This window comes from Haliotis asinina, chromosome 1 (genome assembly GCF_037392515.1).
Source record: "Haliotis asinina isolate JCU_RB_2024 chromosome 1, JCU_Hal_asi_v2, whole genome shotgun sequence".
In the NCBI taxonomy this organism is placed as follows: Eukaryota; Metazoa; Mollusca; class Gastropoda; order Lepetellida; family Haliotidae; genus Haliotis; species Haliotis asinina.
In genome coordinates this window covers 42339873-42355025 of record NC_090280.1, presented here as the reverse complement: position 1 = coordinate 42355025, position 15153 = coordinate 42339873, and the positions used below count along the sequence as shown (strand labels likewise).

Here is a 15153-nt window from a genome sequence, read left to right as displayed (position 1 = left end):
TGAAGCGATGATGTTTCGACCAAGTCATTGAGCCTGACCATCTGAACCTGTTGGCACAGTCACGTTTTATAGCAAGCATGGGATGCTAAAGGCCTGTCCTACCCCCAGACCTTCATGGGTTGTTTACGTCTCAGATATGTAATGACTATGATGGTAGGTTTTCCGCATCACGTGGTTCCTCTCTCACAAGGGAGATAAGCTGGTTAGACTTTCACTTCAGATTGTTGTTTCACACCAGCAGTGTGAAAATGCTGGCAGCAGTATGTAAATAATTGAATCTGCACCAGACAATCCAGTGATCACAGCATGAGCATTCATCTAAGAATTTGGGTATGGTGACATGTGGCCACCAAGTCAATAATCCTGAACGCCCAATCCTTTTGTTGCCTCTTACGAAAGCATGGGTTACTGAATGCCAATTCTAACATGAATCTTCAGAGGTACACCACTTCCAGCTACTTCCACATCAAACCTGATCTAAGTGAAATACTGTTAAAAACAGTGGTAATCCATCTATCTCACTCACTCATTCACTCTTCGTGATAGGTTTTGTTTTACACCTGTTCTCCAGGTAAACAAGGCAGAGGACCTTATGTTTTTCATTGTCATTGGTTTATCCCTGTATTTATATCTTATTAACATGGAAGAAAGAGGTAAGTTTATGTAAAAATTAATTTAATTTCAGTTTACAATGTGCTATGAATCGGGGAATACTAGGCATGTAGTTAACATCTTGAATTAATCCGTGCTACCCCTGAAAGAGTTAATATGTACATTATGATTTATGGCCCAAGGTTATGTATTTAAGCCATATGTCCCAGTGCTGTGGCTGGCAAATATTAAAAAGACATTTAGTACCTCAAGAGGTGCCAATGGGAGATTCCATTTTCAAAGGTGGGAAAAAAAAGAGCTTGGAAAACCCAATCTATTTGAGACTCCTCCAAATAACCCGTTGTTACATTCAACTGGAATAATAGTCTTGGATTTCTTGAAAAGATTTTCATTTGATTCTACCGCTGATAAGGGGGGAAAAAATGGCAGAGTCTGAGGTGAAAAAATGGAAACCTGACCCCTTGGTGCCAAAGTGGGATGCTCCCAGTGGGGTGTTCCACCTTTATCCCACACACAGTTCTGTGAACTCAGGCATATTGTCACTCGGTATGTTGGATAATGAACTTGTGTTCAACACATGGTACCAAGCTCAAAGCCACTGCTCTGGGATAACACTCCTGGCCTGCCCTGGTTTGGGGGTGAGTGAAATTGGCCCTCTGGTAGAATTCCTGGGTTTTTGATTGAGGTCTAAATACACCAAGGTGCACGCAACATGCGTCAGCCTTTGTACTTCACGCAGAATATGGGCCAAATTCCATCCCATCTGTCCACTGAAGAGATCATGGAGAGTCAAGGCTGAGGTTTTACATTATTAACCAGTTTTGTCAATTGTAATTGAGTTCATTTAAATATTTATTAAACATAAATTATACACTTTTTCTTTGTTATTTTTGGGGAAAACATGTCAGTAATCCCATGACTAGTGAATATTATAAAGACAGGACAGAGTAGTCTGAAAATAAATGCCTTCCATTATGAAAAGCTTTTGAAAATTAATTCCCAATTACATTCTCATTCATTTGCACTGCCAGATGATATTGACAAACTGACACAGAAACAAGGAACGGAAGTAAGACTGTGTAAGTACATCAATGGCGAACCATTTAACCTGGTATATTGTAGTGAAATTCTCCAGAAATGTTGAAGGTATTCACCGCTAACCAAGTGTGCAACTAAATACTAATTCTGTCAGTTGTAAAGGAAGTAACCCAAGTTCTTCCCTTGCAGTTCTGCTTCGGTCAGCTGACTTTTAACGAGCCTGCCGAAGCTAATAGCGCTGGGAGAGGAAGTGTGTTCTCCCCGACTCACGTGCAAGAAAACAGTTGCTTTGTGGGATAGCTTGAAGCAAAACAGACGTCTAGCGTGTGGTACCTGTGTTTAATACCATGGAGTAATTACCTATAGCATTTCCGTCCAACGTTTAAGGTAGGTCTTTATGCATAAACGGGATGTTGTCTGTTGTAATTATCAAGGGTTTATCATGAACATGATTTACGAACACCGATGAAATGATGAAAATGACCCTTCATCATCTTATCTTCTACACAAACAGCCTTGTTGTTGTTCACAGTGGGGAAGGGAGACCAGGGCCAGCAATTACACCCTTCAGTTCATCTTCAAGTTTTAGCAATGAATGGTCATACTGATGCCTCACCGAAGGAGTTTGTGTTGAGTTATTTTCTCATTCTTTTGTCAGTTGTGTTACTGGGGACCCAAAGCATTTGTAGTTGTCCTACTAATGCGTCACAGAAGGAGTTTGGTTAGAATAACTTTCACCATTCTTCTGTCGATTCTGTTACTAGGGATCCAAAACTGTTTGTACTGGTCATACTACTGTCCTGACAGATGGAGTTTATATGGAATAACTTTCCCATTCTTCTGTCGATTCTGTTACTAGGGATCCAAAACTGTTTGTACTGGTCATACTACTGTCCTGACAGATGGAGTTTATATGGAATAACTTTCCCATTCTTCTGTCGATTCTGTTACTAGGGATCCAAAACTGTTTTGTACTGGTCATACTACTGTCCTGACAGATGGAGTTTATATGGAATAACTTTCCCATTCTTCTGTCGATTCTGTTACTAGGGATCCAAAACTGTTTGTACTGGTCATACTACTGTCCTGACAGATGGAGTTTATATGGAATAACTTTCCCATTCTTCTGTCGATTCTGTTACTAGGGATCCAAAACTGTTTGTACTGGTCATACTACTGTCCTGACAGATGGAGTTTATATGGAATAACTTTCCCATTCTTCTGTCTATTCTGTTACTAGGGATCCAAAACTGTTTGTACTGGTCATACTACTGTCCTGACAGATGGAGTTTATATGGAATAACTTTCCCATTCTTCTGTCGATTCTGTTACTAGGGATCCAAAATTGTTTTGTACTGGTCATACTACTGTCCTGACAGATGGAGTTTATATGGAATAACTTTCCCATTCTTCTGTCGATTCTGTTACTAGGGATCCAAAACTGTTTTGTACTGGTCATACTACTGTCCTGACAGATGGAGTTTATATGGAATAACTTTCACCATTCTTCTGTCGATTCTGTTACTAGGGATCCAAAACTGTTTGTACTGGTCATACTACTGTCCTGACAGATGGAGTTTATATGGAATAACTTTCCCATTCTTCTGTCGATTCTGTTACTAGGGATCCAAAACTGTTTGTACTGGTCATACTACTGTCCTGACAGATGGAGTTTATATGGAATAACTTTCACCATTCGTCTGTCGATTCTGTTACTAGGGATCCAAAACTGTTTGTACTGGTCATACTACTGTCCTGACAGATGGAGTTTATATGGAATAACTTTCACCATTCGTCTGTCGATTCTGTTACTAGGGATCCAAAACTGTTTGTACTGGTCATACTACTGTCCTGACAGATGGAGTTTATATGGAATAACTTTCCCATTCTTCTGTCGATTCTGTTACTAGGGATCCAAAACTGTTTGTACTGGTCATACTACTGTCCTGACAGATGGAGTTTATATGGAATAACTTTCCCATTCTTCTGTCGATTCTGTTACTAGGGATCCAAAACTGTTTGTACTGGTCATACTACTGTCCTGACAGATGGAGTTTATATGGAATAACTTTCCCATTCTTCTGTCGATTCTGTTACTAGGGATCCAAAACTGTTTTGTACTGGTCATACTACTGTCCTGACAGATGGAGTTTATATGGAATAACTTTCCCATTCTTCTGTCGATTCTGTTACTAGGGATCCAAAACTGTTTGTACTGGTCATACTACTGTCCTGACAGATGGAGTTTATATGGAATAACTTTCCCATTCTTCTGTCGATTCTGTTACTAGGGATCCAAAACTGTTTGTACTGGTCATACTACTGTCCTGACAGATGGAGTTTATATGGAATAACTTTCCCATTCTTCTGTCTATTCTGTTACTAGGGATCCAAAACTGTTTGTACTGGTCATACTACTGTCCTGACAGATGGAGTTTATATGGAATAACTTTCCCATTCTTCTGTCGATTCTGTTACTAGGGATCCAAAACTGTTTTGTACTGGTCATACTACTGTCCTGACAGATGGAGTTTATATGGAATAACTTTCCCATTCTTCTGTCGATTCTGTTACTAGGGATCCAAAACTGTTTTGTACTGGTCATACTACTGTCCTGACAGATGGAGTTTATATGGAATAACTTTCACCATTCTTCTGTCGATTCTGTTACTAGGGATCCAAAACTGTTTGTACTGGTCATACTACTGTCCTGACAGATGGAGTTTATATGGAATAACTTTCCCATTCTTCTGTCGATTCTGTTACTAGGGATCCAAAACTGTTTGTACTGGTCATACTACTGTCCTGACAGATGGAGTTTATATGGAATAACTTTCACCATTCGTCTGTCGATTCTGTTACTAGGGATCCAAAACTGTTTGTACTGGTCATACTACTGTCCTGACAGATGGAGTTTATATGGAATAACTTTCCCATTCTTCTGTCGATTCTGTTACTAGGGATCCAAAACTGTTTTGTACTGGTCATACTACTGTCCTGACAGATGGAGTTTATATGGAATAACTTTCCCATTCTTCTGTCGATTCTGTTACTAGGGATCCAAAACTGTTTGTACTGGTCATACTACTGTCCTGACAGATGGAGTTTATATGGAATAACTTTCCCATTCTTCTGTCGATTCTGTTACTAGGGATCCAAAACTGTTTGTACTGGTCATACTACTGTCCTGACAGATGGAGTTTATATGGAATAACTTTCCCATTCTTCTGTCTATTCTGTTACTAGGGATCCAAAACTGTTTGTACTGGTCATACTACTGTCCTGACAGATGGAGTTTATATGGAATAACTTTCCCATTCTTCTGTCGATTCTGTTACTAGGGATCCAAAACTGTTTTGTACTGGTCATACTACTGTCCTGACAGATGGAGTTTATATGGAATAACTTTCCCATTCTTCTGTCGATTCTGTTACTAGGGATCCAAAACTGTTTTGTACTGGTCATACTACTGTCCTGACAGATGGAGTTTATATGGAATAACTTTCACCATTCTTCTGTCGATTCTGTTACTAGGGATCCAAAACTGTTTGTACTGGTCATACTACTGTCCTGACAGATGGAGTTTATATGGAATAACTTTCCCATTCTTCTGTCGATTCTGTTACTAGGGATCCAAAACTGTTTGTACTGGTCATACTACTGTCCTGACAGATGGAGTTTATATGGAATAACTTTCACCATTCGTCTGTCGATTCTGTTACTAGGGATCCAAAACTGTTTGTACTGGTCATACTACTGTCCTGACAGATGGAGTTTATATGGAATAACTTTCCCATTCTTCTGTCGATTCTGTTACTAGGGATCCAAAACTGTTTGTACTGGTCATACTACTGTCCTGACAGATGGAGTTTATATGGAATAACTTTCACCATTCTTCTGTCGATTCTGTTACTAGGGATCCAAAACTGTTTGTACTGGTCATACTACTGTCCTGACAGATGGAGTTTATATGGAATAACTTTCCCATTCTTCTGTCGATTCTGTTACTAGGGATCCAAAACTGTTTGTACTGGTCATACTACTGTCCTGACAGATGGAGTTTATATGGAATAACTTTCCCATTCTTCTGTGGTGGTCACACTAATGTCTTTACCTCACAGAAGGTGGTTGTGTTGAATAACTTTCCCATTCTTCTGTCTATTCTGTGACTAGGAGCTCAAAACTGTTAGTTCTGGTCATACTAATGTCCTCACAGAAGGAGCTTTTGTTCTGTTAAATCTGTTACGAGGGACCGAAAACTGTTTGTAAGTGACTACAATAAAGTTTTTCTTCAAGATGTTTTTTTTTTAAATGTCCGGAGGCAAGTTTTGAAAATTCTTGTCTTGAATGTTTGGTAATGTTTGAAGTTGAAAGGTATAATTATTTTGGGATGTTTGTCTTCAAGTTATTAGACACTGCTCATCTCACTATCCCTTGAAGTCCAAGCACATGCGGTGGAAGGGGGAGAGGTTTACACATAAGTACGTGGTCGTGGATAGCCTGATGTTGAGTATCTCCAAAGACTACAGTTGGACTACTGCTGATAACACATTGGAATTTACTCTGCTTTTTATCTCGGACCATATTAAAAACTTCCATGCAATACATAACAATTTTGAAATGTGACTGTCAAAATTTGACTATATGCGAACATTTTATGTGGTTGTATGTGTTTGACACACAGAGAAGTTCTATAGACTGAGCTTGGGGAGGAGTAGTTTAATGGATAAAGTTGAAAAAAGTTAGATATAGTTGAAACGGGGATGTTTTATCAAGGCCGTACATTACCATATTCAAGACAAGTGAATGGATTTCTTGTTATTTCTGGATGATTTTGACTTTTCTTGAAGAAAGATTGTGCACTTGAAGATCCGCCACAAGTTCAAACAAATCTGTTTTTATCTGCTTGAAACTAATGTCATTCACGGTGAAGCCAAGTGCGGCTGGGTTTTATTCGTTTAACTAGCTGCACCTGCTGGCATTGTGGCTGTGGAATTGTATAACCATCCCATCATATCAACTGAACATTTGTAGAAATTCTAACAAAGCACTTTGATGGATCAATTCAGAGTTATATATTGTGGAAATTCTCCATTACCATGGTAATGGACCTTTGATAAGATTTGAAAATTTATGTGTTTTGTTATACGTACATGTGTGGACTGATCTTCATGCTTGAAATGGTTTGGGAAATCATTTACTGTTGAGTTGGATGGTAGGTGAGGCAGCAGAGCCCACAATGTCAAGCTGTCTTAGACATTCTGATGTCTGCAGTGGGAAATTTGGAAACTGCTCCTTTAAAGCTGTTTGAAATTTGAAGAGGTTGAGAATCTGCAGCTCATTAAGTTTACTGTGTAACAACAGACACTGATGTAAGTCTGCACATATGACTCATCACCTGTGAAATTGGGGGTTAAAATTGATCTTCAGCAACCCATGCTTGTTGGCTATTGGGGTTGGGTGGTCAGACATGGTTGATCACTGGATTGTCTGATGCAGACTTGATTATTACAGACCACTATCATATAGCTTTGTAAACCTAAACTCACCGACTCACTCAGATGTAAGCTTCCAAAATGATTTGGATTAATTTCTTGTGCCTTAATTTGGAATTTCAATTTGTCAGAAAGAAAACCTACAAAAAACAACAACAAAGAAATATTCCTTTCATGGAAATCTTTGGGTGTAGATACCTTGTCTTTGAAAAGAGAGCATATAATATTTCCACAATTTCCATTTTTCTGCATTTTTAGATCATTTGAAGTCAGTTTTGATTAAAAAACTTTTTGAAAAACAAGGTTTGTCCCCCCTCTACTTCTCTGAAGAATATCTGACTGAGTCCAGGTGTGTTTCCATATTTGTGGACAGTTACAGTTTAACAACACAAATAAGTGAGTAAGTATTGACTTTCAACACTTTCACCAAGGTTCTAAGGTTGTTACACGGGGGAATCTTTCATGTAGGATTCACATATTATACCCATGTGGGGAGTCAAACCTGAACCTAAGTCATGGCAGGCTAATGCTCTAACTACTGAACCACATCTTGCCTCCATCAAAGTTAAGGTGCTGATGCTGAGAAGGGTCTAGTAATGGCCACATATGTGAGACATGTTTTTAATTTCAATGGGCTGTGACCTCTGAAGACATGGGGTAGAAGAGGCCTTCAGCAACCCATACTTGCTCAAAGAGATGACTATGCTTGTCATAAGAGGCGACTGATGGGATCGAGTGGTCAGGCTCGCTGACTTGGTTGACACATGTTATTGATTCCAAATTGCACCGATTGATGCTCATACTGTTGATCATTGGCTTGTCTGGTATAGACTTGATTATTACATACCACCGCCATATAGCTGGTATATTGCTGAGTGCAGCATAAAGTTCAACTCACTCACTCACTCTTGTTGTGTAAGGGGCACACTGCTGAGGTGCTTGTCAAGAATTAATCTGCTGAGTTGACATACCTGTATTGCTGTCTGGATTCCACATGATGTATGAGTTCCTTGAAGTTTTTTCATCATAACTAGGTTTTTTGTAAGTATGGTATTATTATTTTCGTGAACATCTGGTGCTGTCACTGAATTTCGGTGAACCATTCATAAGTTCCACCGCAAATATGCTTGTTATATCCAGTGGTATCTGTTCTGCAGATAATATAGATATCTCTGGTATTTGCATTTCGTATTTACAAATAGAATTGATCATTATCGAAGAATGGAGAAAGGTGCGTGTCACGTATTAGAACTTTGTGACATTAGCACACGTGTCACATCCTGTGGAAATACTCAAAGTAAATTATGGAGACAAAATTTTGACGTCCATGTGTTTTCTAAATTTACCTCCACATTTCTTGTCAGTCATCAAAATAGCATGCATGGTACATACGGAGATATGCTTATGTTCAAAGCAAAACTGGAAATGATACAAACCTGGAAAGAAATTGAAAAACTGCATTAATCTAATAAACGTACGAGACAAATGGTATTTACATGAAATTTGATGAAGCATTTTTAACTTTGGCAAATGGGATGACCTATTAGATTAGTATTTGTCACAACAAGATCACGATGATCGTAGAAGTAGAGTATTACATTTGTTTTCTTCCATTTCACAAAATCCTGTCACAGTAACATGTGGTATAGGACTCATGGCTGACAATGCACTCAAATCGGGAAGAGAAGCGAGCCAAATTGCCACATGTGTTCACAATGGCATTTTCTCATGAATTTTTGAGTTTAATTGAAATATCAGAGCGTTCAAATTGTTCAACAGCTCAAGTGATGAAGTTGAAATGAAACTGATGTCCGGATGGAGAATTCACAAAATGAGTTCAAGGAATGTTAGGTGTCCATGGCTTTTTGATTTTGTTTTGTTGGTTTAAATAGGCCTTTGTTAGAAGAAAATCAGTTTTTGGGTCGGTATTAACCTATGCGTGAAATCATAACCAAGGAGCACATTGAGGTTGAAAATGTGTGTGTGAAGGTAGTGTGTGTGTATATTCGGTCGTTACCTCCAGGGTGAAATACTATTCATGTCTTTTGAACCGTTCAGGTGAGTCCAATTTTCTTATCAAATTTTAAGATTTTGGGAAACCATTTATGTCTCCTAGAGTTTTGTACATGGGTCAAGTTCAGAAACAAAATTTCAGAATATTTTTAGTGCGAAAATTAGGATGTGACAAGGAGATGCATTTTTTCAAATATTCTTTTCACAAATTTGTTTGAGAAACATGAGGTTTGTATAGGGTTGAAAAAAACATTGAAAGTTTTTCATTAAAAGGATCACTGACAATTCATTTATAGCATGAAATGGGGAACTCTCCATTTTTTATGGTGTGATGGTGTGAAACAGCTGAGCCATAGTTTAAATATTTTAAATTCATGGTCAACGGCTGATGTTAAAATAATATTAAGTTGTATCTAAACATGTCAACTACACTTTCATGCTGAAGCATTCCATTGAGAACAAGAACGACACATAAACATGGCCTTTCTCTTAAGATAACAATATGGCTGGGTTAAATCACAAAGTGTATAAATTATATAAACTGTCATTTCAAGTGCACTAAACAGAGACGGGCTCTATAAAAGATGTTTATTTTCAAAATGCAAATATTTATCCGAAACGTTTTGCATGGTGTATGTTTTTCTGTTGCATTGGTGTATATTTTGTTTGTGCACGGCTATGACTGGCTTATCAAGGGAGATGGAATTCCGACATGCGTTTTCCGGTTCTTTTATTGTGCCGTTTTTTCTGTGATTCGGAGCAGGGAACAGCCGGGATACATTATAAGTCAGAAATGTTTGTAAAATTGGCCGCTGCAATACCTGTGTAACAGATTTCCTTTCCTACAAGTTTTTCGCATTAATAGCCTCGAACATGTGTACATTATTACGCTAACTTTTGCACCAAGATTTGAGTATTGCTGATGCACAATCTGTGGTGAGGAGTGAGTATTACTCACGTGGCTTCAGTTTGAATTCATGAAATATTTATCAAGAGATAACGATCTAGTATAACATTCATTCGTATACCGCCTTGTTTCCGCCATATTTGCACACATCTACTAAGGTTATGGGGCTTGTATATTTTGTTTTCTAGCTCTTGCCAAGTTAACGTACATTCTTTTTTTTGTCGGGGTGTGTGAGGACAGACAGCCCCTGTCAAAATAAGGATCGTGTGAGGAAAACATAATATAGATTTTTGGAGGCCAACTGTGAGTATTGCATAAATATTACTGCTGGCATGTATATTATTGATGCGTCGTAAACATTCTTCAGGTTTAATAATGCTGTCACATGTTTATGGATGTGAAGGTGAGAATATTGGTGTCTGATGTTAGTATATCTCAACGACAAAATGTTTGTGGATGAAGTTAAATGTTGAGTTGATGTCTCAGCTTTTATTGTCCTGGCAATAATGTGACCCTCAAACAGCAATATTGACTGACATTGGGGTTTTGTGCCACGATTGATGAGGCTTTGTAGCAGGGTGATAGAGTGGTGAAAGTGTTAACTGATCACATCAGTGGTCTGAGTTTGGGTCCAGTAAGCCTGATGTCCCTGGTGTAATTGTTTCCAATTTGCTGAATGCACCCTCGCTGCAACCACTTTTTATATTTCAATAATGGTGTGTTTAATATGTAAAACTGTCAAACTAGCATCCTCTTTGCTGATTATCTACATTGATGTTCATGCTGTTGATCATTGGATCATCTGGATCAGTCTGTATAATTACTTATATAGACTGCAGCCTTATAGCTGGAATATTGCTGAGTGCAGCGTAAAACTAAACTCACTCACTCACTCTCTTTTCTTTGATGTGTCATTGTCACGATATGGCTGAAATATTGCCGATGTGACGTTAAGTATTAACTCACTCACTCACTCTGATGTGTCAGATTGTAAAATGTCAGTATGCAGTACCTATCATCAACAGTGTCACAACATTGATTGAGTTGGCAATAAAACATCGTTCACTGTGTACCAAGTGGGAGCATAGATATTACTGTCAGAGCATGATTGTCTTTGCAATAGAAGAATCCTATTCGTCTTTGTATTGCCTTGAGGATCTATGCAGTGTCCTGGTACACCATCAGCACATGTCTGACATAGTGATTAGAACAAGTTACATAGACATGACACAACTTTATGGACGATGAAATTCTTTGTTTTTTGACAATTGCGATGGTTTGGTATAGGTTCTTGTTCGTGCTTGTTAAAATACAGACGTTGATCATCCATAAAGTGAAGTCATCTCTATATTACCAACTTCTAGACTGCCACTCAGAGAAAACTTACATAGATGTTTACACCCAGAACACGGGGTCCTGATGCCATGTTGTACATGTGTCTGACAGATTCATCAGAACAACATACATAGATCACTCTTCCAGGACACAGTGTCCTGATGCCATGTTGTACGTCACATGTCAGACAGAGACGTTAGAACAACTTACATAGATCTTTACACCCAGAACACGGGGTCCTGATGCCATGTTGTACATGTGTCTGACAGATTCATCAGAACAACTTACATAGATCACTCTTCCAGGACACAGTGTCCTGATGCCATGTTGTACGTCACATGTCAGACAGAGACGTTAGAACAACTTACATAGATCTTTACACCCAGAACATGGGGTCCTGATGACTTGTTGTATGTGTCTGACAGAGCCGTTAGAACAACATACATAGATCTCTACAAGGATCCTGGTGCCATGTTGTACACCACGTCTGACAGAGCCATTGGAACAACTTGCACCAGTCTCGCCATCCAGGACAATGTAGGCTGACACCAGTATCTCTCCACAATAGGCTGTTTCCTCAGAATTTCACCACACTATCGCCTGTCTTTTAGCAGACACTGCCCCCAAGATATTTGCCCAGCAATCCCATGCGGATGAATGGTTTATTTTCTTATATCATCAGGCTTATTTTTGTAATTGGGTCTGTCTTTATGGAAGAGGAGCTACCAGCCATGTGATAGATTCTTGCAGAGGGTGGGCTGTGTGGCGAACATTGTCAGGTGGCTTTGTGAGACATGGTTAAGGATGTTGCTTATTCATGTCAAGAGATTAGGTAGAATAAGTGCCAAGGTGAGACATGAACATTTTTGTACAAGTAGCTGATGACTTAATTCCCTCTTTTAAAGATCATTTTGTTACACACCAAACAAACCCCAGAAGCTCTTCCGAATCAACCTCTACGCACAACAAACACTCTCACTCTGTTTGCCAACAAGGAAATCATATATTCCAGCAATCATTCACTACCCACCCAAGAGCTCACTCATCCACCCATCCATCTGATTTTGCTTTTTATTGTGAAGAGGTTGGTAGGTGAATGGGTGTAGATGGAGGTGTGTGGAGGTAGGTAAAGGTATGATTACTGGATGTGGGTGTGGTTATGTTTGAAGATGTTAGTGGATGTGATCGTTGTGGTATGAGTGTGGATCACTACTGCTGGTTGGGTACATTGTAGATGTTGGTATGGTTGTCATGTAGATGTGGGTGTGGTTCCTGTGTAATTGTGGGTGTGGTTCCTGTGTAGAGGTTGGTGTGGTTCCCATGTAGAAGAGAGTGTGGTTCCCATGTAGAAGAGAGTGTGGTTCTTGTGTAAATGTGGGTGTGGGTGTGGTACCTGTGTACATGTGGGTGTGGTTCACTTGTGGAAGAGACTGTGGTTCCTGTGTACATGTGGGTGTGGTTGTGGTTCCCATACAGATGTTAATGTGGTTTCTCTGTAGAAGAGAGTGTGATTCCTGTGTACATGTGATTGTTGGTGTGGTTTCTGTACAGATGTGGGTGAGGTTCCTGCATAGATGTGGATGTGTTTCCCGTGTAGATGTTGGCATGTGTGTTCATGTGGGCATGGGCATGAGCGTGGCCTTGGGCATGGTTCCCATGTGGATGTGGGTGTGGTTTCCTTGTGGGCATGGTTCCCATGTAGATGTGGATGTAGTTTCCTTGTGGGCATGGTTTCCATGTGGATGTGGGTGTGGTTTCCTTGTGGGCATGGTTCCCATGTAGATGTGGGTGTGGTTTCCTTGTGGGCATGGTTCCCATGTGGATGTGGGTGTGGTTTCCTTGTGGGCATGGTTCCCATGTAGATGTGGATGTAGTTTCCTTGTGGGCATGGTTTCCAATGTGGATGTGGGTGTGGTTTCCTTGTGGGCATGGTTCCCATGTAGGTATGGGTGTGGTTTCCTTGTGGGCATGGTTTCCATGTGGATGTGGGTGTGGTTTCCTTGTGGGCATGGTTCCCATGTAGGTATGGGTGTGGTTTCCTTGTGGGCATGGTTCCCATGTGGATGTGGGTGTGGTTGCTGTGTAGATGTGGACATGGTTTCCATGTGGATGTCAGCATGGTTTCTGTGTAGATGTGATTTCTTATTGGATGTGGATGTGGGTGTGGTTTCTGTGTGGATTAGATGACAGGACAGACATAGGGACACGTGAACCAGAATGCCTCATTACTTGAAACACTGAATCACACCTCACAGGAGCGATGTGTAATTAAAACCTCATCGTCTCATGTTGTCACTAAACACACTTTTTTCAACCTAATCGGAAAAACCACACAGGAATTCGTCTCATGCTTTCCTCCCTGCATCAGCAAAGTAAAAAAGCGAGCATCTAAAACATCTCTTAAAAATCTTGGGTGGCCATAATGGCCTGTTGTTCGACATCGGATGGCAGTTTTTGCAGACTTATACACAAGATAAGGGGTAATTCCTGCACTAGCTTTTCCTTGCAGAAAAAAATTGCATCGGTTGAGTGCCCGAGTCCCAGTATGCGTTCTGACTACAATCACATATGATGTGTGGAACATAGTCAATCAGGATGGTGCTTGTTTCTTTCACACATGTTTACAGAACACAGAATGTCGTATGGGAGGATAATTACTAACGCTGTTTCTTACACATTATCACACCCAACTGGAGGGGCAGTTTTTCGAACGTTGTTCTCAAATGCTCACATTGTAAAAAGATCTGGGAACCCCGTTGGGTGTAGCCATGGTAATTAGGACATTCAACATGCTTGTTACCAAGACTGCCTAAGGAATTGTTATTGTCGTCTTTTTAAATGTTTTTCAGTGTTTGTGAAAAGGCTCGGACTTTATTGTGCTAATTTGGATGAATTTTTTTCTGAACGGCTCATGAAATTCATATGGTTGATGCAATAACGATACAGTGTCATCATGTTTGGGATGAATCTGCAGGGGGAGTTAAGCCCCCGTTGCTCTGAAATACACTTTTTGAAAGAGACAATGGGCAACTGTGGAGTGTTTTATTGTTGAAGTATCATATTGATGCACAAAGCATTCATCGTCAAACTGAATATAGCTTCGGTAAAAACTGATGCCACAAGAACTGGTTGATGAAGTATCCTGTATCTTGTAGATGCTGCTGCAATTAGTTCTGCTGTTGCCACTGCTGCAGTCACTCCTGCACTCCAGGCTTAGGTCAGTGATGAAGCTGAGGTCGACTTGGGGAGCTGTTGCTATGTAGCAATTACTTAGCTTTGTTTGCTATGACAGGATCTGTCACTCCATGATTCTGTTCCTACAGTAAGAACTACCCCTGTGGGAGCTGCTGCTGTGCTTCTGTTTCTTCAGTAAGAATTGTTACTCCAGCAGGAGCTGTTGCTGTTCTTCTGTTACTCCAGTAAGAACTGTTACTCCTATGGGAGCTGTTGCTGTGCTTCTGTTATTCCAGCTGCAGCTGTTCCCATGCCATTGTTACTTCAGAAGTAACTGTTGCCATGCTTCTGTTACTTGTGCAGGAGCTGTTCCCATGCCTCTGTTACTCCAAAGGGAACTGTTGTCTTGCTTCTGTTACTTGTGCAGAAGCTGTTGCTATGCTTCAGTTACTTGTGCCAGAGCTGTTGCTGTGCTTCTGTTACTCCAGCTGCAGCTGTTCCCATGCCTCTGTTACTCAGAGTTACTTGTGCAGGAGCTGGTGCTTACTTTGGGTGTTATGCTACACTTGTTGTTGTTGC

The 15153-nt window shown here is 40.0% G+C and overlaps 2 protein-coding genes across 7 annotated transcripts in view; one reads left to right on the top strand and one right to left on the bottom strand.

Moving 5' to 3' along the window:
- The window catches only part of LOC137291609 (roundabout homolog 2-like), a 284596-nt gene that overhangs the window by 124883 nt on the left and 144560 nt on the right, over positions 1-15153 (top strand). For all 6 annotated transcript variants that reach the window (XM_067823018.1, XM_067823057.1, XM_067823051.1 and 3 more), the window contains exon 4: positions 1840-2037. The gene's annotated coding sequence lies outside the window, so the exon portion shown is untranslated. The remainder of the gene's footprint in view (positions 1-1839; positions 2038-15153) is intronic.
- On the bottom strand, positions 13014-13496 carry LOC137272735 (uncharacterized histidine-rich protein DDB_G0274557-like). The gene has a single exon (XM_067805122.1). The coding sequence runs from the start codon at positions 13494-13496 to the stop codon at positions 13014-13016; it is 483 nt and encodes a 160-aa protein (XP_067661223.1).